The sequence below is a fragment of the Drosophila albomicans genome, chromosome 2R (genome assembly GCF_009650485.2).
Source record: "Drosophila albomicans strain 15112-1751.03 chromosome 2R, ASM965048v2, whole genome shotgun sequence".
Classification (NCBI taxonomy): Eukaryota; Metazoa; Arthropoda; class Insecta; order Diptera; family Drosophilidae; genus Drosophila; species Drosophila albomicans.
The window spans coordinates 27771153-27794779 of NC_047631.2; the positions used below are offsets into that span (position 1 = coordinate 27771153).

At 36.1% G+C, this 23627-nt stretch overlaps 3 protein-coding genes and 1 long non-coding RNA gene across 13 annotated transcripts in view; 1 reads left to right on the plus strand and 3 right to left on the minus strand.

Annotated features, from left to right (window-relative positions):
* The window catches only part of LOC117574041 (transcription factor mef2A), a 147118-nt gene extending 137455 nt beyond the window's left edge, over positions 1-9663 (minus strand). The window contains 1 exon segment of the mRNA XM_034257641.2: positions 9098-9663. Within this exon segment, the coding sequence (XP_034113532.2) occupies positions 9098-9649 (552 nt within the window). The 5' untranslated portion in view covers positions 9650-9663.
* LOC117574603 (uncharacterized) overlaps positions 1-23627 on the plus strand; it is a 67855-nt gene that overhangs the window by 13729 nt on the left and 30499 nt on the right. The window contains exon 1 of one of the 2 annotated variants that reach the window (XR_007955333.1): positions 21469-21499. The exons of the other annotated variant lie outside the window; for it this stretch is intronic. This is a non-coding gene — a long non-coding RNA (uncharacterized LOC117574603). Of the gene's footprint in view, positions 1-21468; positions 21500-23627 lie in introns of those variants that run through there. 2 annotated transcript variants of the gene reach the window in all.
* LOC117574045 (uncharacterized) lies at positions 9877-10901 on the minus strand. The gene has a single exon (XM_034257647.2). It carries the CDS (start codon positions 10274-10276, stop codon positions 10001-10003), a length of 276 nt encoding a protein of 91 aa, XP_034113538.1. The 5' UTR covers positions 10277-10901; the 3' UTR covers positions 9877-10000.
* Positions 18600-23627, minus strand: part of LOC117574602 (uncharacterized) — a 71033-nt gene continuing 66005 nt past the window's right edge. For all 9 annotated transcript variants that reach the window (XM_052007295.1, XM_052007300.1, XM_052007299.1 and 6 more), the window contains one exon: positions 18600-18891. In XM_052007295.1, the coding sequence (XP_051863255.1) occupies positions 18628-18891 (264 nt within the window). In that variant the 3' untranslated portion in view covers positions 18600-18627. The remainder of the gene's footprint in view (positions 18892-23627) is intronic.

Sequence of the window (23627 nt, forward strand, 5' to 3'; positions counted from 1 at the left end):
ACAACGACAACAGCAACTGCGCTGCTCTCGCCTCCACATTGCGTACGGCATCTCTGTCGCTCTTTGCTTGGGCTCGCTTTCATGGTGTGTACAGCTGTTTTCTGTTTATCTCGCACTTTCCGCTTCTTCTTTACATTCGTGTTTTTGTTTACGTTCTGTGGCACGCACACGACCCAGCACTGTCAGCTCCCCCCTTCCCCATCTCTTCGTCTGTAACTGAGAGCGTATGCGTGTGTTTGCGTTTGTGTGCGTTCGCTTGGCAACTTGATTACTTTGATATAGACTGTGTCTCTTTTTTTCGGTGGAGAGTGGGTAGCAAACTAACTTTGTCCTGCATTTCAGATTACACTGTACTTTGTACTCCTTCTCCCTCACTCACTCTCTCTACATATTGCGCAGCAAAGTTCCTTAAAGCTTTTGAAGTCGCTTAAAGCTTTGCGTCGTAGAAACTCGAGCATTACCTAATAACGTTTTAGCTACGCATCAAGCTCAAGCAACGCTTTCACTTTTAAATTAAGTCATAATTTTATACGCAAAAAAGCCGAACAAAGGCCAACGCAGAAAAAAGAAGAGAAAAAAAAACTATTTAACCTACATTTTTGTTTGAGCGTAAAATACAAAAAAAATACAAAATCTGCGCAGATGATAAAAGAAAAAGACGCACACAACAAAACAGCGTGAGTTGGAGCGTTAAATTTGATTGAGACTTGTTGGTCTCTTTATCAAGTGGTTTTTAAGGTATTTTAACTGTTTCCCCCACAACAGCAACAACAACAACAACAAAAAGCCGCAAATGCTTTTCAAAGAGACTTCCGGAAAGAGGAATGTCAACTAATATAATAAAATGTATATAATAATTATTTTCACTCAAATATTCAAACATTAAATTGCCAAGCATTTATAATGCATTATAATTTGTTTGAATTTAACATGTAAACAACATTAATTTTAATACAAGCAATAAACACAGTAAGCAATAGTGAATCAGCTACTTTAATAGATAGGAAAAACAAAAAGCTTAAAGCACAAAAAGTTGTCAATACTTTAGGGAATTCCCCCGATTCATAGAATTTCCCCCTTGGGCATTTTTTACATTGATTTTGAAAAGAAATACCCAAAAATTAAAAAAAAGTGCTTTGAATTTTATATTTATAATGTGATTTTTGTATATACTTTATTTTCAGACAATTCATTTATTATAATCCTTCTTTAAATTAATTTGTATTGTTTAGATTTTATTATTCCAATAAAGAATTTTAATTAGAAGTAGAAGTTTAAGTTTTTAAGTATATTAATTGGAAGTACTTAAACCAACTTTTGTGTTTTTAAGTTGCCCTTTTTTTCGCTAATTCTTATAAAGGAAATATATTTTTTATTTTTTTGTTTTCATTGCAATTTTTTGCAACGCACCTTTGAATTATCTCTTCTGATGTTGGCCACATGCTTAGTCAGCAGTTACGCCTGCTGCCAATAATCTATTCAATCTGCGCGTTTATGAGGCATTTGCCGCGCACTTTGTGTGAAAATGTCTCAACGGCAACGGTCCCTACTTCTTCATAAATAAAAGAAAAACCAATACCAAATGGCAACCCGAAACGTGTTCGTTCCCGTCTCATTTGCTGTTCCCGATTCAGTTTCCCATTTCCATTTCCATTGCCATGCCTCGCTTAAGCGTTTGGCAATCCTGTCTCGGGATATAACTACAACTCACTGAAAGTGTGTGTGTTTGTGTGTGTTGGACTGCCTGCTGTTTGGCCTGGCTAACGACCTGACTCGGGGTCTCGGGGATTCGCTTGTTTCGCCTGCTGCATTGCTATGGTTTTATGATAGCGGCAAACATTTTTTGGCTGATTTTTTTTTTTGTTCGGCCTGCGTGTTGTTTGCCTTTTTTTCCACTCGTCGTTGTCGTCTTCGTTTTTTTTTTGTTTTTAGTTATTTTTTTTGTCGAAAAAAATGACAGGCTGGCAGGTCACTTGAACTCCGCAGTGAACCCTTGTTTATGTCCAGGTCGATTCGGGGTCGACTCTGGGTCGGGTTTTGGGTCGTCCACATTTTGCTGCACTCTAATGACTAATCAACCTTGTGGCCCAATCCAGCAGCAGCAGGTAGAGGAACGTCTCCGACTTCGACTTGAGCAAAATACCGCCTCAAAAAACCAACAACAAAAACCGCGTGCTCTAATTGGAAACGATAAATTAGAGACAGTGAAGTATCAGTACTTGGTATCATAAATAATTGAACAAACTGCGCTCAGAATGCAAACAGAAAGTATCGTATGGTATTTGGCATTTATTTTATTTGATGTGACTGGAAATTCTTTCTCAATTTTTGACCTTTTCTTTCTATGTATACATATAATATATATTTCACTTTATCACTGCCTCAGGTTGAACGACATTTTGCGGCCCGCTTAATTGTTTGTTGAACTTGTCTCCATTTACAGATGTCATCGTGTGACGAAAAGTCTGAAGAATGTTGCCAGTTCAAATATCGTTTTGTATAGATATCATTTCTTTTTCTTTTTTTGCTGTCGACCCAAATGCCCAGTTATGGCCAGCAAAAGTGACAAATGACTCATTTTGTAATGTACAACAGTGGATCTCATGTTGTTCTTTAGCAAAAAAAAAAAAAACGAAAGAAACAAAGACAACATCAGTCGCTTCCTCAAAAAGCAAACTTGTTTTGTTAACAATCTGTGTGTGTGTTAAGGGAGAGGTGAGACGTGGCTTTATTCTAAAGCCAAAAGGGAGTCCAAAAAAAATACAACTGAAACTGAAGGTGAGCCAAAAAAAACAACAACAAAAAACTGAAATAGTCGAAAAACCAAAATCTAAACGACTTTCAAAAAATACAAAATGTAAAAAAACAGAAACAAAAAACTGCAGGCAGCTTTTGAAGGGGGGATTTGGTTGTAGCGGGCTTTAATGGTTTGGCTTTTGCCGCTTTATAGCGGCCTTAAAAGCAACAACACACAAATGCACACCTGACAAAAGAGAGAAGTGTGTGTGTGTGTGTGTGTGGCACCTTGGTATGTGGGTCAATTTGAAATGGTTTTTGATCAACGTCAAAGCGCCGCTTGAATTGAATGACTGATAAATCGTACACAGATAAATACCTAACATATATTGATAAATTGAAGCTTTTAACATATTTTCAAATGTAGCTTAACGATTATTAAATTATCAAGTTTTAAGGGAAAAGTGAAAGGATTTCCTACTTTCCAAAAGACTCAAATCCTTGGAGCGCCCTTTCACTTGGTTTGCAATTTATAAATATAAATACAATTTCCTTGAGCTTGAGAGTTGAGAGTTGGCTGCCTGCAGCTGACAAACAGCTCTGGCAACCTTTACCAACCTCACAGAACTTGTTAAACTACAGTTAAAAGCATTTTTCACTTTCTTTTGGGTCAACATATAAACTGTTTATTTTTTTGCAGCGTTTCTGTCAGCTGACAGTGAAGTCAGAGCGTTGTCAGTGCCATTGCCAATGACATGGTCAACAGTTTATATATTTTTTTTTGTTCGTGCAATGCTTTTCGACTGATGAAAAAATACTCGTACAGAAATACACAAAATGAAATGAAATGCGTTGGCTCCATTAATTTTAAAACGCGCTCAAAGTGCGCGACTGCACTTTATATTCTCTCCCAAATACTTTTAATTTACGACCAAAATGGGTCGAAAGAAAGAGAGAGAAATACAGAAACTAATTGCAAGACAAATGACGAATGAAAGTAAAGTAAGAATTGAAAGCGAATCATACCAAAAATTGGCAGTTTTTTTTGGGAACGAAGACACACATGAGAAACTATGTCAGAGAGCAAGTTGCGTGTGTTTCAATGTCATTAAAATAAATGTACTTTTAAATACACAACGAGACTGCGGAAGTGTGAGTAAACAAAACAACAACAAAAAATCTCGAGGGAGTCCAGTTAAAGTAACCGCAGTTAACGCACTTATAAAGTAAGGGGAAAAGAAAAAAGGAAGAAATACAAAAATAAACTTGATAAATGGCGCCTGACATTTTCCCAGACAGTTGAGCTTAGTATACTCGTATTGTGTTTGTTGTGCGTTGCCCTTTAATTATATTAGGCTGGCAAATTATATACGACTCCTGGACTGATTCATTGGCTGGTAATTAGGCGGCTGACGCGGCGTATACGTCATCGTAATTGAAATGAAAATGCGAGCAACAAGTTTCTCGTTCACAAATAACCTTAGAATAAATTGCCTCACGTTTCCGTCACACACACACACACATACACACTCATAGAGAGCCGGCCAAACTAGTTGGGGAGTGTATAAGTGTATTTGTGTGTTTGTGTGTGTGTTTACTCGCCATAAACAAAAGGCTGTTGCTCAAGTCGAATTCAAATTCAAATTCAAAATATCGTACATATTTTGTTGTTGCTGTCGACTGCGTTTTCCACATTTTTACAACAAGCTAAACAACAATGGATCATTGTATAAAATATGAAACTGGCTCGAACTGGCAGCCAAAAAAAAAAACACACACACACAAAGTATAAAACACACGTGAGCATCACATGCGAGGACAAGCATAGATACAGATACATTTACTCAGATACAGATACAACTTTTCTATATATTTTTTGTCTTTTCTTTGCTGCTGATTCTCCCCCTCTCTCTCTCTCTCTCTCTCTCTCTCTCTCTCTCTCTCTCTCTCTCTCTCTCTCTCTCTCTCTCGTTGAGTTCATCGTGGAAGTTTGTATTACGATTACGAAACCAATTGTTGATTGACTTACGATGAGCGGCAATCGCTATATAGCTATAGCTACAAAATAAACATAAAGCTTCGATTTAGCTTTTTGACTCTCTGCACATCAGGTCACATTTCGTTGTTTTGTTTTCTGTTTTTTTCTGCTTTTTTCTCCGTTTTTTTTTGGGTGTGTTTTGTGTAAATTATTGACTAGCGCTTGATGAGGTCATAAGCGACTTGTAAGGGCTCAAATGAAACTGACATTGAGCATTCAGTGTTCAGTATTCAACATTTAAAGGCATATTGATTGTACTATTAACGCAAGTTTTCAAAGTGAACTGAGTATAAAATAAAGTAGAAAAAGTAAAAAAAAAAGTATAAAATTTTGTAGAAAATAGAGTAGAAAAAACATTACTTAATTTTAAATTGTTTAAAATGAAACGATCTAGGGACAATCGCATTAACTGAAAAGTATTTCTTGCTTAAAGAAATAAAAGTGTATTATACTAAAACTATATACTTTATACTTTAAAGAATAACAAATCTATTAAATACTTTTTAAGTAACAAGTAACATATAAAATAAAGTAGAAAAAAGTATAACATTTTGTAGAAAATAGTGTAGAAAAAACATTAGTAAATTTTAAATTGTTTAAAGTGAAACGATTTAGCGACAATCGCATTAACTTAAAAGTATTTCTTGGTTGAAGAAATAAAAATCTATTAAGCGAAAACTGAAACGCATTTCTACTTTGAAGAAATACAAATATATTAAATACTTTTTAAAGATACAAAGTTTCAATTTTATGCTGCACAAAAGTTTGTAAAATTCATGTAACGATTGTTTATTGTTTTTGTTGTGCGTCGTTCTATGCTTTCAAATAGCTGAACTCAGGGTCAAACAAATAGTTGAGAAATATATTTTTCAAATACAGCATAGAAAAAAACAACAACTATAGTGCGTGTCCGCTCGAAGCGTTGCGCATCTGTTGGATACATTGAGTCCCAGCACACACACACACACGCACACACACTCTTTGAGGCACACACCCATGTAAGCACTAACTGAGATATATTGACAAGCCACACGGAACAGATACGCGCAGCTGAGTTGGCATTGAGACTGGGTATCTGTAGCTACATCTACATCTATATCTGTAGCTGTATCTGTATCTGTATCTGTATCTGTAGCTGTAGCTATGCATTTGTGTAGCTCGTTGTTAGCACACGCCTCAGAGTGCAGTGTAGTGCAGCAACAATTGCAAAACGTACGAGTATTTAGCGATTATTAGTTGCAAAGCTGCGGGCTGCAAAACAATAATAACAGCTAAAAGAAAAACAAAAACATCACAAGTGTAGGAAGTAAATGAGATAAACGAAACTGAGAGAGAGAGAGAAAGATGTGGCGACAGATAAAGAGAGAGCGCAAAAGGTGAATTCGAAAACGCAGTTTGAGGCTGTTTGTTGCCGGTCTCAGTCAGGGGCCGGCTGTAGATACATTTGTATCTGTAGCATGCAGGCGAGCGTACGTACGTACGCTTATCTAACTATCAATGACATCCAACTACAAGCCGCAGCTATTTTTATATATATGTTTCTCCTGGCTGACTTATGACGCAATTAAGCGAAAACAATTCCTATGTTCATCAGCGCCAGTCTGGCAAAATAATCTATATAATTAGCTATCAAGCATTAGAATTGTGAGAAATTTAAATTGAACGAACGAACTTGTTATGTGTATCTACAAAAAGAGAGACAGAGAAGAGACAGAGAGAGAGAGAGAAAGAGAGCGAGGAAGATACAAATACGTTTCCACGTATGTTGTGTGTTTATTTAACCCTGAACATTGCTTATTTTTTTCTGTTATTTGTCTATCGAATTCTTGCACGAATTTAATGCTAAACAACATTTCTATTACGACATCGTCGCGGCATCGTCATTGCCATCAACAACGAAGCATCGAAGCATCAAAGCATCGGAACATCGTAGATCGGGGCATCGAAATCGAGCAATTCTACTTATAAAAGTTGAACCCCCCCACGAATGATGCTTCACTCTGGCATAGAAATCGTGCGGGTCGCTCTTTTGCTTTTGGAGTGACGTAATTGTATTTTTGGGGCTGTGGCCTGGAGACGCCACAAAAAAAGCATTATTACACACACAAAAACGTGAGCAATGATGAGTTGAAAACACACACACACACCACAAAAATGCAACCAGTGGGTTAGCAACCCACCAAATATAGCACAAAATTTCTATTTTGGACTTTTCATCGATGATGATCGACTCAATTGAGTCTCAGGAATGTTCACAAAATAACACACGATTATTTCTAAGATCAAATAATTGTGTGTTCGAGAACAAGCGTCATGAAGTTGGTGTTATTTTGATCTGCAAATGATTCATAAATTGGAGGTTGCATTATTTATAAATCCACAGCTGACGATGATTTTCGTAGAAATATTTATAATATTATACATTTATTATTAAATATTGAATCAAATCGGTCAACGTTGATCTCGATGCATAAATCACAGCCGAATGACCATGGAGGACACTGAAATCAGGTCAAATGTGTGAGCATAAAATTCATTAAATTTTATGTTTGGCTGCAGCTTAAGATGTCGTCGTTGCTCTTCGCATTATAGTTATTGTGTTGGCTTTTTGTATTTAGGCCATCCAGGGCATTTGGCAGCTCAAGAAGTAGCAACGGCAGCAGAAGAAGGCCAACAGCACACACACACATACAGCACACCCGAGTTAACCCAGTTACGTGACTCTGAAAAGCGCGAAATGCGACCCTCAAAAGCAATTTTGCCAGTGACCAAGCAATGCAATGCAATTGCAGTGCACTGCACAAAAAGCATATGCACATAATGTATGCTCAACCCCACACAGATACACACACATAGATACATAACATAGCTACATATGTATTGCATGTAGTTTTATGTGCAGCAGCATACAACTCTGAGGCTGCGACTGCGATTCCGACTGCTATTGGGGCTGGGGCTGAGGCTGACCTTGGCACAGTTTTGAGCAAAACGCCGCCAGCTGCACATTTGTCGTGTCGTGGGTGGACACAAACTGAAACCAAAAAAGCCAACCACCCACCCACCGCCACAAATGGGGGCAAGTCAAAGCTTTGATTTTATTTTATATGCACTGCATCGCAATCTCTTATTATTTTTTTTTTTTGTTCATACATCTTTTTGTGTTGAAAGCACATGCAAAACTGACAAATAATTAGACTAATAGTGGGTTATGCCTAAAACGACTAGAAATTTATATAAGGTAAGAGCTAGGAGGCTGCACTTTTTTTATAAAATAACTAATGACAATTTTATATTCTTCCTACAACTATTTAAATTCATATTTACATATATATGAAGTGGTTTGAGCTGATTGAGTCAACTGAAACGGTAAGAGCTAGGAGGCTGCAAGTTTTTATAAAACTCATAAATAAAGATTCCTGTTATAACTTCTTTATTCTATATATAAAGTTATTCAGATTGAATATCAATGTAAAACTCAAACGAGAAGACGTAGACGGTAATTTGTGAACGCATAGTTCAAATGGTAAGAGCTAGGAGGCTGTAAGTTTGTATAAAACACAAATTTTTAAATTCCTTTTCATCTTCCATCTGTATATCAAGTTATTTAGTCGGATTGACTGACTAAACTATTAATACAAAACTTAAACGATAATACCTAAAGATCAAATGGTAAGAGCTAGGAGGCTCCAAAGTTTTTAAATCAAATAGTTAATGACATTTAAAGTTCCTACTCTAGCTGTTTTAATTCATATATGTATATTTAAAATAGTATGAGTTGACTGATAGACTAAACTTATACGGTAAGTGCTGGGAGGCTGAAATCTTCAGAGAATAACTACTTTAATCTATATAAAGTTGTTAAGCCTGATTGACTGACTGCACTATCAATGTAAAACTAAAATGGTATAACCTAGAAGGCTGCAAGTTTAACATGATATTGGATCGGAAAGAGATAGGAAGCCGCTTATTTTACAAATTCCTATTCTATCTATTTATATTTATACATAAAGCTATTTGTAATAATTGACTAACTGGCAAATGAAACTATTAACGTATAGCACACATGGTAAGAGCTAAGAGGCTGCAACTTTAACACAACTTAGATGACGAAATTTGACATTTTCTAAATAGGAAATACTCCTTTAATGCTTGCTATGTTTGACGTAACTGACACACCGATTATCTCTATTATTATCACCCACCTCAAAAGGTAAGAGCGAGGAGGCTGCAATAGCAAAAAAGCTAATAGCTAATAAACAGATATTTGAAGCATATAGATACGTATTAAATGTATATTTACTACAGATATATTTCGAAACTCACCTCATTGCCAATTGTGGTGATCTTGACAACGACCTCATCCTTGTTGACATCATGCTGGACCACATCGCCGCTCTGCTCGCGCCCATTGTAGGTGATAAAGATGCGTTGTCCCGGCTGCAATTGAATGCTCATTATGGAACGAAAACCGGGTCCAATCAGATCGGATTCACGGAACTCCTTTGTCATTGCATTGCGACGCAATGCCTGAGCCGGACTAATGTGAACGCTGGCAGCAGCGGCTGCGGCGGCGGCGGCGCGACGCGTCTCGACAATAACCGACTCGGAACCGGCGACGACGACGGAAGAAGAAGCATTAACGTTAGCGGGCAACGTTTGCGTTTTGAAATCGAAGCGAACTATGTAACGCGTATCCGCATTCAATTGCGCATCGCCGGGCGCCAAGAATGTGGGCGGCGGCATCGGATCGGCGGACATTAGTGTGGGCGTCTTAACGTCCTGTATGACGCCCGAATACCAAAGTCCGTCCGGACCCGGAGCACAGACTTTGGTGCCAATTATTGAGCGTTTGGCCAAACGGCGGCTGGTTGACATTTTTATGTTATTTATTTTTTTTTACTGGAAAAAAAGGGGAAGGTTGTTGTTGTTGTTGTTGCGTGAGCGCTTTTCTTTTTTAGGGGTAAATTGTTGTTTTTTTATTCCGCACTGTTCTTCGACTACAGAGTTTTCTTTTTAATTTGCCTTGGCACCAGCATCTTTAGCACTTTTCATTTTTCATTTGATTTGCTTTTTTATTGCACTTTTTATTACACTTTTCTTTATTTGCACTTTGAGCTTTTTATTTTTGTTGCTTGCACTTTTGACAACTTGTTGCACACAGTTTTGGTTTTGATTGACGACAGTTTTTCGATTTCGATTTCTATTTTTTGTTATTTTTGTTGTTGTTTAACTCAATTTGTAGACATTGATTTTGTTGAGCTCGCTGAGTTTTTTGATAATGTTCTTGTGATAAAGCTCCAGACAAAGCGTGACACGTTGATTCAAATGCTGATTGTAATCGAGACGCAGTTGCAAGGCTTGGACGGTTGCAAGGCGATGTTGTAGATGATGTTGATGATGCAAGGTGGCAGCATCATCGAACGTTTGGGGCAGCTTCACATGCTTTGTTGCCGTTGTTGTTGTGGTTGTTGATGTGTTGTTATTGCCTTTGGGCCTAAGCATAATCCAATTTGTGGCTGCTTCCTCTGGCTCTTGTTGGCCACGACGAAATCAATGCGCAAAGAAATGAACAACAAAAAAACCAAAACAGTCTCTTTGCTGTTGTTGTTGCCACATGCAACCGATATGTTTTTCAATTCGAAAACAACAAATTTGAAATGTAGTTTGATTTGTGTTTTTTTCGTATTCTATTTATTGCTTGGTTTGCTTTCACGCTGCTTTCGCTGCCGGTCGTTTCACTTTTTCCTCGACAAAGTTTTTCTTTCTTTCTCTCTGAGAAACGCACACACACACAAACACACACTCACATACACTTGCAAAGCGTCAGAGAGCAAAATGGATGCAATCTGCTGCCGCTTTTTTGATGCTGCACGAACTTTTTTATTTTGTTTGTTGTTTGTTGTTGTTTGTTTTGTTGTTGCTGGGGATTACCCAATACTTTGTGTTGCTGTTGTTGTATTATTAACCAACAGTAAGTTGATATTTTCACATTTGAAATTGCATTTGTTGATTGTTCCAATACATATGTATATTTGTTTTATTGTATTTTGGTTTATTTGGCGTCTACGTTGACGACGACGACGTTGGCGACTCGCAAATAAAGCGCTTATCGGTCTGTACACGAGAGTTGGCTATCAAAGACTAAACGAGCGGCAACGAGTTACATTGGCGGCGCAGCAGCGAGCAACATACACACACACACACACTCACACATACACATAAACTCTCTCATGCTCGCTGTTCATGTCGCTCTCTCGTTCGCTTGCTCTTTAGACTGCGCTCTCTCTGTTGCTGTTGCTGTGCTGCTTGCGTTTGTTTTATATTATGCTTTCACACACACACACACACACCCATCCAAAACATGCATAGATATGCTTGTTGTGCGTACCTGCTGTTGGAAAACTATGCTGCTGTGTGTGTGTTTTCCACAGCATAATACGTAAAATACTTGAGCAACACAGCATGCTCTTGAAATCTTTGCAGTACAAAATGCATTTGTATGCTTGTATGTACGTAGGCCTCAAATTCACTTAACAGACAAAATGTTAGTTTTTAACAGTGAATAAACATAAATATATACAACACATATACATAGTATATAATACATTCACATACAACATATGTAGCTTAATTAAATTTGACACTCCCTTCTCTCAACCCCCGCCTCCGCATCAGCGCGTAATTATCGCCAATTTGTAGCTACGCAGTCTCGCTTATCACAATATAACAGTCACATATACAGTACATAAAGCACACACACACACATTCATACTCTTTGTGACTGTGAGTCTATGACGCCATCGTCTGTTTGCCAGCATAACAGCAAATGTCGACGTAGACATCGATGTCGCTGTCGCTGTCTCCGTCGCTCTGCTCTACCAACCCCAACCCAAAAAAAACTACGCAGTTAACAAAAAGTTAAACACTTGTCAACATTTTTCACAACGTCAACAGAGCGCCGCATAACTGTGCCTCTGTGTGCGTTCATGTGTGTGCCATATCAACAACAGACCGTGAGCGAAAGAGAGAGAGAGAGCGAGACGCTGGCAACAACACAATAACAGCTGTTGTTGGCAGCACAGCAACAATGTTGCGAAAACAGCTGTTGAGCGCAGAGCCAATACAGAGAACTTCATCCACATAATAAATGAGTCGCAATTCCAATACATTCAACGACACTTCAATACTCTAACTACGGTTGCACTAAAATTAAGTTGCCATCAATTGCAGTTTTGTAATCTAAATAAATTGAATTATTTATTTAATTAATTTCCTCGCTTATTATGGTATCTATGCGCTACATTTATCAATGTAAAACTTAACATTTTATTCTTATTTTCCACTGGTTGCTGAAATCGACTGAGCAATGTTATTGATTTGTTGCTTGCAGGGCATTTACTGTAAAAGCGCCGGCCGGTTTTCTGTCAACGTCACAAATTTAACAGTTAAAGAGCGCGCTCTGCTGTATGTATGAGTGAGTGAGTGTGCCTGGGTGGGGGAGAGTCTGATCTTACTCTCTTGGTTTCGCTCGCTCTCTCTCCCTCTCTCGCTCAACCAATAACAGCTGCTTTTGTTTACATCGGCATGAATTCTATGTTGCTGTTGACGTTGCTGCCTCTGCTGCTGTTGTTGCTGCCGCTGTTGTTGTTGTTGGTATTTATGTTGTGCGTATGTATTTCAGATTTTTTTTGGGGGGTCTTTGCTGTTGTTGGTTTTGCTTTATGTTGGCTGTATGTAGCTGTTATTGGCATTGTTGTTGCCTTTGGAATGACCTCTGTAGGCATAGCGCAGCGACGATGGATGGCAGCGGAGGAGGAGGAGGAGAAGCAAGTGATGAGACTGGCGTATTTTTTGTTGTTGTTTTTTTTTTTTGGGCTTACGCACTCTCGATATCCATCAGCCAGCATAGGTACACACAAATACATGCATACACATACCCACATATATACAGGGGCATAGATTTGTGATGTTGTTGTTGTTGTTGTGTGTGTTTGGGGTGGATTTCATGCCAGCAGAATTTTTGAGAACGCCATTTGCGATAGACGCCCAAAATGCGTTGCGTAGTAGTTCTGGGGATCATAGGGGGAGGTTATGCTCACACACATATTATATTTTAATCTGTATTTGTATTGGTAATTGAATCTCTAAGATATGCTTTAATATTTATTTATTTTCTTTAATCCAAGCTGATTATGAACATTTTTGATCATTGTGGCAAATGGGCGACCAACTGCAAAGATGCGTTATCTGACAAATTCAATTAATCATTTTCTTGAGTGAAAATTCCTAAGCGCAAAATATGTAGGCACAACAACAATAACAAAGCACCAATTGTATTCAACAGAGCGTTGCTGGCATTACAACAAATACGCAGTTACGAAAAACCCAAGCAGCAATAACAACAACGACAGCGACTGCGACGTCAGCAGCGCAGCGATTGCCGGTGCTCCATTGCCTTCGAATGCAATCTTCGAGTTACAAAACCAAAACGAAACGAAAAGAAACGCAAAAAGCAAAACCAAAACAAAGCGTTAGATGGAGCAAGACAGCAACAGCAAGCGCACCAAGCACACAAAGCCACATACACACACTCACATACACACATTGACATATTACTAAACTGGAAAATAGGTCAACCAGCTGAGAGAGCGAATCATTGTGCTGCTAACTCACTCTAACAAAGAGAGTTTCTATGTTCCACAGTCTATGCGTGTGTGAGTGTGCGTGTGTGTGCATTTGTGAGAGCATAGCTTAACATTGTAAGAGAGCGAGCATTGACAATTAGAACGGGAACTACTGTTAGCTAACAGCGGCCTCAATACACACACAGTCTGATTGGAATGAGCCAAGTGGGTCCATGCAGTGGGTGGCTAGCAAAGTTTTTCACATACATAATTATTAATAGTGCCACAGTGACTGCGTGGACTGTGTGTCCTGTGGCATATCGTCGTATGTGTAATATTACTGTATGTAACTAGGCTTCGTCTTGCGACACTTGCCAGATAAATTTGTAATTTTATTGCATTTTGATGAAATGGAAACCGGATTTCTTGATTTCTTTTTGGGTAAAACTGTATTTTGTTTGCTGTTGTTGTAATTTTATTTTTATCTGCTGTTGTCTTTGTTGTAGCTGCTGCTGCTGCTGTTTGGTAGGGCGCTGCTTTTATTTTTTCTCGCTTTTTGTATTCATGTTACGTGAGTGTGAGTGATTTTGATTCGATTCAGTTCGAAACCGGATTTTCAAAATACATAAGTATGAATACATGTACGTAACAAAGTATGTACAAATGTATGCAAGTGTGTATGGTTGGGTATGTCATTACATTTCCATTCAATTTGGTTTTTTCTTTCTGCTTATTCTGATGGATAACAACGGGTTGCCAACTTTCCATTATCGCCATTACCAACAAAGAGCTCATTGAGCCTGACTTGTTCAATATGGTCAATTGATAAGCACAATAATAATATAATAGATATAGATATAGATATAGATATAGATATAGATATAGATATAGATATAGATATAGATATAGATATAGATATAGATATAGATATAGATATAGATATAGATATAGATATAGATATAGATATAGATATAGATATAGATATAGATATAGATATAGATATAGATATAGATATAGATATAGATATAGATATAGATATAGATATAGATATAGATATAGATATAGATATAGATATAGATATAGATATAGATATAGATATAGATATAGATATAGATATAGATATAGATATAGATATAGATATAGATATAGATATAGATATAGATATAGATATAGATATAGATATAGATATAGATATAGATATAGATATAGATATAGATATAGATATAGATATAGATATAGATATAGATATAGATTATCGATTAATGTATCCATCGATAGGAAGATACAAATGTATCTTTCGGTCAAGAGGCAACAGAGTGAGGCGCATGTCGAGTTGTCCATGGACACAGCTTGTGGCAGGCAACTGTGTGCTCAGTTGTCCATCAAGGTTGTCAGTGGCAAGCGTCGCATGGATCGCTGGTCACTCCAACGTTGGGGGCACGCAGGGGAGGCAAGGTTGCGTGCTGGCTCATTAGAATGTTGAATGTTGAATGTAGAATGTTGAGGTGATGTTTACCTGGGCGCTTGCCATTGTTTGCGTTTTGTGTTGGAAGCAAAACTGAAATCATAATGAAAATCAAGTTAACCAAATGGGGAATCGCTCAGGGTCGTCTCTACCGCTCTCTCTCTTCCTTTTGGTCTCCCCTATCTCCCTCTCTCCCTCTCTTTAGCTGATTGATGTGCACATGTCAGCGCCAGGAAGCATAAATTCTAGACGAAAGATGAGCGTTGGCATTACAAGACATCAAGCTGCAAGTTGCCACGTTGCAGATACAAATTTATGTCATGTCCAGCATTTTGACAACCGGTTTTCTTTGCCTCCCCGCTTAGGAAGCGTGAGCTTGGGGAGGGGGTCAAATGGGCACCTGGCTGAAAGAAAAACTTGACATGGCTAACAAACTAATTTCACCGATCAACGAATGCGGCATGCGGCATGCGGCATGCAGCAATTCAATTGCCGCTCCCAGTTACCAGTTGCAAGTTGCCACACATCGAAACATGCTCTTTGTGCGTGGCACTGTTGACATTTGGTCATAAATTTTCGTGGAAAGCAGACACAATGCAGCCAGCCAGCTAGCAAAGAAGAAGACGTACAAACATTTCCATTGTTTTGAAAACGTTTGACAAGCAAATAGCGAAATGGTTTGCTGCAGCAACCCCAGTTTGCCCCCACTCCAATCATGATAAGAAAGAAAAAGAAAAGAGCTGCATCCAGCTGTCAGCAGGGAGACAACTAAATTTGTTATTATTATAATTGTTGACATTGTGAACTTTCAACTGGCTCTAATTGCCTAAACAAGTCGAACAAGAAGGCATCTAGAATTAGAGAAAATAAACAGTTGAAACGGATAAGAATTAAGAATTATTATGATCTTGAATAAATTAAATCTATAATTGCATTCTTTACGTCAGAATTATAGTTTGATTTTCATAATAATATTTTCTAGTAACAAGAAAGAAAACTGCTGATCGACTCTGAGATACATTCTACTTATTTTGAATGTAAACAAAAGCTATATTTGGTATCTTGGTATACTAAAACATTTAAAATATTATATATAATGCGTTTTGAATGAAAGAAAAAAGGTTGTTATTATACTTAAAATATACCAAATTAATCCACCGCTAGAGATTTTGAAATATATCGAAAGCTATCTATTTTATATACTAATATACTACAACATTAAAAATATACAAAACAAAATATACTAGCGAGTATAAAAATCTAGATGATTGTTTAAAGGAGAAACATACATACTGAAAATGTATTATTCAATGTGTGCTCATATAAAACAAACCAAAAAATATTATATTATTTTTTTATATAAATTTATAAATAATTATTTTTCAATAATTGTATTTTTATGTCATTTAAAAATACAAAAACCAGTTGGAGTTTAAAGCTTTTTAAAACATATTGTCGGACAACTTTTAGCAGAATGAAACCAATTCTTAATTTATGCTTTTATGCTAATACCTGAATTAAATAAATAATTCCTATTTATAGGTTATATGCTTAATAAAAGTATGCATGTTATTTGTAAATAAAATGCGTTTAGTGGGGTAACTTGCAGCTTTGATATTAACATAAATGGGGCACGACGCAACCTGAGGCAGCAACGAAAAAATATGTTGACCTACATTCGGCATTTTCAGCACAAATTTATGTACACATAATACGTATGTATGTATTAAGTTTGTATGTACATACATAGGTAGCATATGTATGCATTAATTCAACTTGATGAAAATTGCAGAGCAACTTGAGCTGTGAAAATGTTTATTGCTTATCAATTTTATGCAAAATTGCTTATCAAATTGATGGACCGTTAAAAGAGCGCAGATACATAGCTTAAATGTAATTGGGAATGTGTGTGTGTGTGTGTGTGTGTGTGTGTATCTGTAGCCAATGCCATGTATTCATTCTGAATCCGGTGGCAGGCATCAAGGACAAATTCACCGTGCCAAGGGCAGCAGCGAGTTACTTGACCCACTTTCCTGCGACGCCTATGTATGTGCATGTGTGCATCTGTGTGTGTGTGTGCCACATAAATATATACTGAAAGTGGGGCAGCGTTTTATGGCCCCTCCCCTAGCAATGGCGAGAGCTTTGATGCGCATAAAAATGCTGCGCTTTTCACACAAAACGCTTTCGCGCAGCTTAGTTGTAAAAAGCTCTATGGCTCAGCATTAGGGTGGCTCAATATTGCAAGCAAGAGCTTTATATTGAAAGCCCAAAAGTATGCAACACTTTTTTTTACGACAACTCCAAGCTGCATATGTTTTCAATTAATGCTTATAGCTTGAAACCCGCTGAGAAAAGAAGGAAAAGTTTTGTCTTGTTCTCCTATTATTCAATGTAGAAGTTTTAATTGTTACAAATATTTTTAAAGGAGCTGAAAATTATATGCATATTTGTAATAATTGTACCAGCCTCATTTTAATGTGTGGAAAATCAAATAGGTTATGCCAAGATTATAATAAAACATGTACTTAACAAACAAAACGTTTTGTGTACAAAAGATCCGAATTAGCAAAGATAACACCAAAGACAGCTTTCAAAGACAGCTTTGATTTAAATAAAATTGAGTAAACAAATAAAACAATTGAGTAAATAAAGCGCCTAATTTAATCTTTGTTACTATAAGGAAAATGTAAATTATATTTAAAAAATACGATTTTAAAATATTTATTAAAAGATTTATTAGCTTCTTGATTAATAGAAAACAAGTAAGAAAATTACTGTTGCGTGTGCTCGACTGTGAGATACCCGCTAACCATTTTGAATAAAAGTGCGATATTATTCTTGAAATATACCAAATGTTGAAGCTTTAATGTTATATGTATTTGAATAAGAGCTGAAAATTATATGCATATTTTTATGAAAATTTGTCATGAATATGTATGTTAGGAAAATCCCTAAAATTCATAAAAAAAAAATTCTGTTTAAGACCAGATTTCGGGTTTTATTTCTTTATATAATGTAATTTTACACCTAATTCAGTTTTGTTCATTAAATATAATATGAGAACACATAATTTTGAAAGCTGATATATGTATATACTTCATAAGATTAAAGCTGTCGATTGGCTTTGCAGATAAACTATTAAATACTATAAGGGGCTGTCCACGTTTTCTGCGATTTTTGACCCCCTCCCCCCCTGGTAAACAAAAGTCATTCCCCCCCCCCCCCTAACAATGATTACGTAATCACAAAAAAAGAAAAATATGAAAAATTGTTCTTTTAATCTGTATTTTCAAAAAGAGATTCCAGCCAATCTTTAATATTTTTTATTATTGGAAGTTGGCTTGTCAAAATCTCTTTATATCCGCAGGTATCATCTTCGACTTCGTCGTCTACATAGTCCTCGTCAAGCCATTCGAGGTCTTCACATCCTTCATATGACTGAATTACTAGGCATTCTCCCTTTCGCCGTCCAGCCACATGGTGAAGGGGTTTCTTTAATTTCCAATCGAAGCTCACAGCTACATTTATATGAATTATTTCATTCGGTACTTATCGACAGATTAATCGGCTCTAAACCAATTTTTGAATAAATACTTTTAACAACAAAATTTTTACAAAATGATTACGTAATCATTGTCCAAGACCCCTCCCTCCCCATGTAATCAAACATAATCATTTCCTTGACCCCCTCCCATCCCCTAAGTGATTACGTAATATATGGACAGCCCCTAATTCAAATGCACTGAGCGGGCGTAAACAATTCACACGATCAGCTGCTCAGTTTGAGTGTCATTTTTGGTTTTTTGAGTTTCACGACATGCATACCACAAATCTTGAATTATCTGTGCAAAAATTAATATAGCAAAGCATATAATAACTACTTTGCCCATTTGAATCGCTTTTTGCTTCCAATGCTTTTGGGGCTCCTCGGGAATGTTACATTTTGCGGTCAGAGCAATACTCTTCTGTGTTTCATCAAGATCATCACGAAGGCAATACAAAGTTGTTTTTTGCTTCTTTTGCTTCTGCAAAATTAATTGACATGAATTAAACTTAAAAACAAAAATATGTACTTATAATCCCTACTTACTTTTATACGTTCATTAAGTTCGAAGAGTTTCGGCTCTTCGCATTTGCACTTGAACACATTGTTGGCAATAAAGATTTCGACGTCGTTTCTTATCGCCAACAATTCCAATGGATTCTTCAAAGAATTGCAGCTCACGTTAAAGGTCTTTAAGTCTTCAAAAAAGTGCATCGAATTGTCAGGCAAATTCTTAATCGCATTGTAAGAAAGATCAAGTTGCTGAACATTATTGAAGTTATACTGAAACAATTGTGGTGGTATCTCCGTTAAACCATTATTTTGTAATATCAGTTCAGTTGGTCTAAAATGCGATAGGCAGTCATAGTTTATTTTAAAGCTGTTTGAGCAGTCAGCTGTGCGCTCATTTTGGTTACTGATCAATTGGCATCCACAGTTTTCAATGCCTTGGGTGACCAAGATTTGCCAGATCAATGTCAAAAATAATATTACCAGCTTCATTTTAATCTGTGGAAAATCAAAGAGGTTATGCCAAGATTATAATAAAAAATATACTTAACAAACAAAAAGATTTATGCACAAATGTTCCGAGATAGATAGATAAATCTTACACCAAAAATCTATGCACAAAAGATCCGAATTAGCAAAGATAGCACCACTTAAAGACACCTTTGTTTAAAGTAAAATTGAGTAAACAAATGACAACTAAATAAAGCGGCTAATTTAATCTTAATTACAATAAGGAAAATGTAAATTACATATTAAAAATACGATTTTTAAATATTTTTTTAAAGATTTATTTATAACAAATAAAAAAACAAGTTAGAAAATTACAGTGGAGTGTATTGATCTTGATCTGAAACTTAACAGGAAATACTTGCTACACGAGTTAAATGAATGCAATCAATTTGTCACTTAAGTTTTAATAAGACGTTGTCATGTAAGTATTGATAAGGCTAATAACGCCAATATATTTCTTTTAGCAAAAAGAATTTGCAATTGGTTGTCAGTACAGATACTAATGTTGGGGTAATTTCGAGAATAATTACAAATTATTTGCACTATATTTTTCACTCGAGAGCAAAAAGAAGTTTATAAATAAAATAAAGAAATTTGTTAGATGTCAATTTTTATACCCGTTACCCATAGGGTAGAAGGGTATTATAACTTTGTGCCGAAAGGAAATGTATGTAACAGGTAGAAGGAGGCATCTCCGACCCTATAAAGTATATATATTCTTGATCAGCGTCAACAGCCGAGACGATATAGCCAAGTCCGTCTGTCCGTCCATCCGTCCGTCCGTATGAACACCTAGATCTCAGAGACTATAAAAGATAGAGCTGTAATTTTTTTTCGACAGCATTTGTTATGTTTGCACGCAGATCAAGTTTGTTTCAAATTTTTGCCACGCCCACTTCCGCCCCCGCAAATCAAAAAAATTGAATAACAATTGTAATTTTAAAGCTAGAGCTACGAATTTTGGTATATACTGAAGTAGTTATGATTAGTGAAAATTTGGTTGCGATCAGATAAAAATTGTGGAAGTTATTAAAGAAATACTTTTGTATTGGCAAAAACGCCTACTTACTAGGCGTCTTAGTTACTTTGGCTAACAATCTGGTATATTGTGCCGTCTATGGTATATTTTGGATGGTGTACTATATCGATATACCAAACATACCATTTGGTATATTTTTAGTATTTTTTTTTAGTATTTTCGGTATATTTTGAAAATGATACCGCAATATTTTGCCTTTATTAAAAATGGGTAGCGGGTATCTCACAGTCGAGCACACTCGACTGTAACTTTCTTACTTGTTAATACTAAGTTTGTTCTAATTAGAAGTATATTTTTAAGCCAAAGTTTATTTTTATTGGATTTCGATTTCCAATACTACTTTTTTTTTTACTAGATGTCGGTTTTCAGTACTAAGTTTTTTCTCGCTTGGTAATTTTGCTATATTAATGCAGTAATAATACAATATTTCAAAATATAAACGACTTTCGGTTCTCTGACATTCTATGAGATCCATGACTTGCGCTCTCAAGGAATATATACTTGCATGTATATTATCAGCATTCTCTGAGCAATTCTTCTCTCTTGCTGATAATAACTATAAGCTGAGTTTTACACGAATTTACAGTGAGCATTCGTTGAACTGATAATAATAAAAAGTGAAAATTATAATTTCGATTTTTTAAAAACTGTTATTTTAATCCATAAACATTTAAAAACGTTTATTTAGACCACACAATTTTCAAACTTAGTGAAGTCAGTTTTTACTTGCGTTGATATAAACCGCGAATGATCACTGTATGTACTATATATACATATTTATATATTATTTATGAAACTGCACTTATTCATTGCTTGAATACGAGATTATAACATTCATGTCAGTGATCATTTTAATTTCAACAAAGCACAGCGAACAGAGCTAAGATGGGAATAAAATCTGCTAAAGTGGAAATACTAAATATATTGTCGTGGAGTCAAAGGAGATGAGTACAGTTTCCTGCAGAAATATACTTTTATATCAGAAACGCACACTGTGATTATATTCTCCTTCAATAATAGCAATAAAAAGGTACGTCTAATATTAAATCAAATAATTTCTTTTTAACAAGCCCAGTACAAAGTTGACATATGGTTCAAGAAACCGACATTCAGATAGACAATCTGTTTTTCCAATCTTCCTCAACATAGTATAAAAAAAACTGTAGTTTGTATACTCGGTAGGAAACTACAGTATTTATGATTCGTGAGAATTTGGTTCTGATCGGTTACAAATTCTGGAAGTTATCAAAGAAAAACTTTAGTATGACAAATTTTACCAATGGGGACTTAGCTGCTTTGGCTGGCAATCTGTTATATTCTGCACTCTCTGGTATATTTTGATTGTAGTTCTATAGAAATATTCCAAATATATATGTAGATTTATTACATGTTATACAGAATATCATTAGTATATTAATTTTATTTCAGTCAACATGCAACTGTCAAGAACACGATGAAGAATTTACTCTGTAAGTGATTGATTGCATTTGAAATTTGAAATGTTGTGCAATAAATCCTAAAAAGATTATAATTTTATAAATAATAAAAAGAATAATCTTTTCCCAAATTTCTTCTTCTTTCGCCGATGAACTTTAAAAATGTGTCAACGTGAGCATAAATTCTTTTCACGTTTAAATCAATTAATATCATCTATTCCACTACCATAGGTTCCGCAGAAGGAGACTGAATTGTTAGATTTGAGCGGCTTTTAATTCTTATTGGATTAAAATTAAAGGCATCTGAAAATGCATTTAAAAGAGCAACCAAATTTGTATTGCGACTAAGACACAATAAATTGTGGCTTATAGGCGGAAATAAGGTACGTGAGGTATGTGCGTAGAGTTAACTTTATCAGAGGTGTCAGAGGAAATAATTCTACTCAATCTTTGTAGTGGTCGCTTGGACCGCAATAATTTCTTGGATGGGCCTAAATGTAGGCAAAGAATTTTTGGCTATTGGAAAACGCCAGCGCCACGGCATTTCGTGTAAAAAAGTAGTTAATGTAATAATAGTAATGTAAAATGCAATTTTTGTTAATTAATTGTTAGATGTATAATAATTGTTTAGTGTTAGTATAAACTTGTTGGATATATGTATTTTGTTAGGAGAAATTAATTAGCGCCATCTATGTGTGAGGCTTGGCAACATCGTAGAAAGATTTTCGCGAGACTGAGAACACTAACCATACAATACAATACGATGTATTGTATGGTTAGTGCTGTGAATGTGAAAGAATAGGAGAGCAAGAATGCAGCAAAGTTTAATGTCTTATTGACAAGCCATATATTTTATTTTATACCTGATTGGGTTTCTCGAAAGTCACGGACTAATTTTGTCGTGGTGATATAAAATATAGATTGAAAAAAAATAAAGTGCGACGATCGCCAAATAAAAGCTAAAATAAATAGTCAAATAAATAGTGAATAGTGCGAGAAAAATTTGTGTGAAATCACCCACCCCATTAAGGCCAGCAGCCAACAGGCGACAGGCGGAGAGAAACTTTGAAGGAAACTTTGCCGTCCAAAAAGGCAGGTTAAATATTGCTTACGGCAGATATAAAGTTTACATAAATGATATTAATGCTCTGATCAGACGGCACGCAGTGTTATATTGTTCTTTTGGATGAATATATTTGGTTCATGAATATATGTTAGATGAAAAACTGTGTTGTGTGTGTGTTACGTATGTTATACTATGTAACAGATATAAATAAACTTCATTAGTTACTATAAAGTTATTCTACATGAATCTTGTCCGTAAACATTTTTATACCCGCTACCCATAGGGTAGAAGGGTATTATAACTTTGTGCCGGCAGGAAATGTATGTAACAGGTAGAAGGAGGCATCTCCGACCCCATTAAGTATATATATTCTAGATCAGCGTCAACAGCCGAGACGATCTAGCCATGTCCGTCTGTCCGTCTGTCTGTCCGTCTGTGTGTCTGTCCGTCTGTCCGTATGAACACCTAGATCTCAGAGACTTTAAGAGATAGAGCTATAATTTTTTTTCGACAGCATTTGTTATGTTTGCACGCAGATCAAGTTTGTTTCAAATTTTTGCCACGCCCACTTCCGCCTCCACAAATCAAAAAAATCGACTAACAAGCATAATTTTAAAATCTAAAGTTGCGAATTTTGGTAATAATTACTATAGTAG

Excerpts from the sequence above, each read along its gene's own strand:
- LOC117574045 (XM_034257647.2), bottom strand. The coding sequence starts at position 10,276 with ATGCTTAGGCCCAAAGGCAATAACAACACATCAACAACCACAACAACA.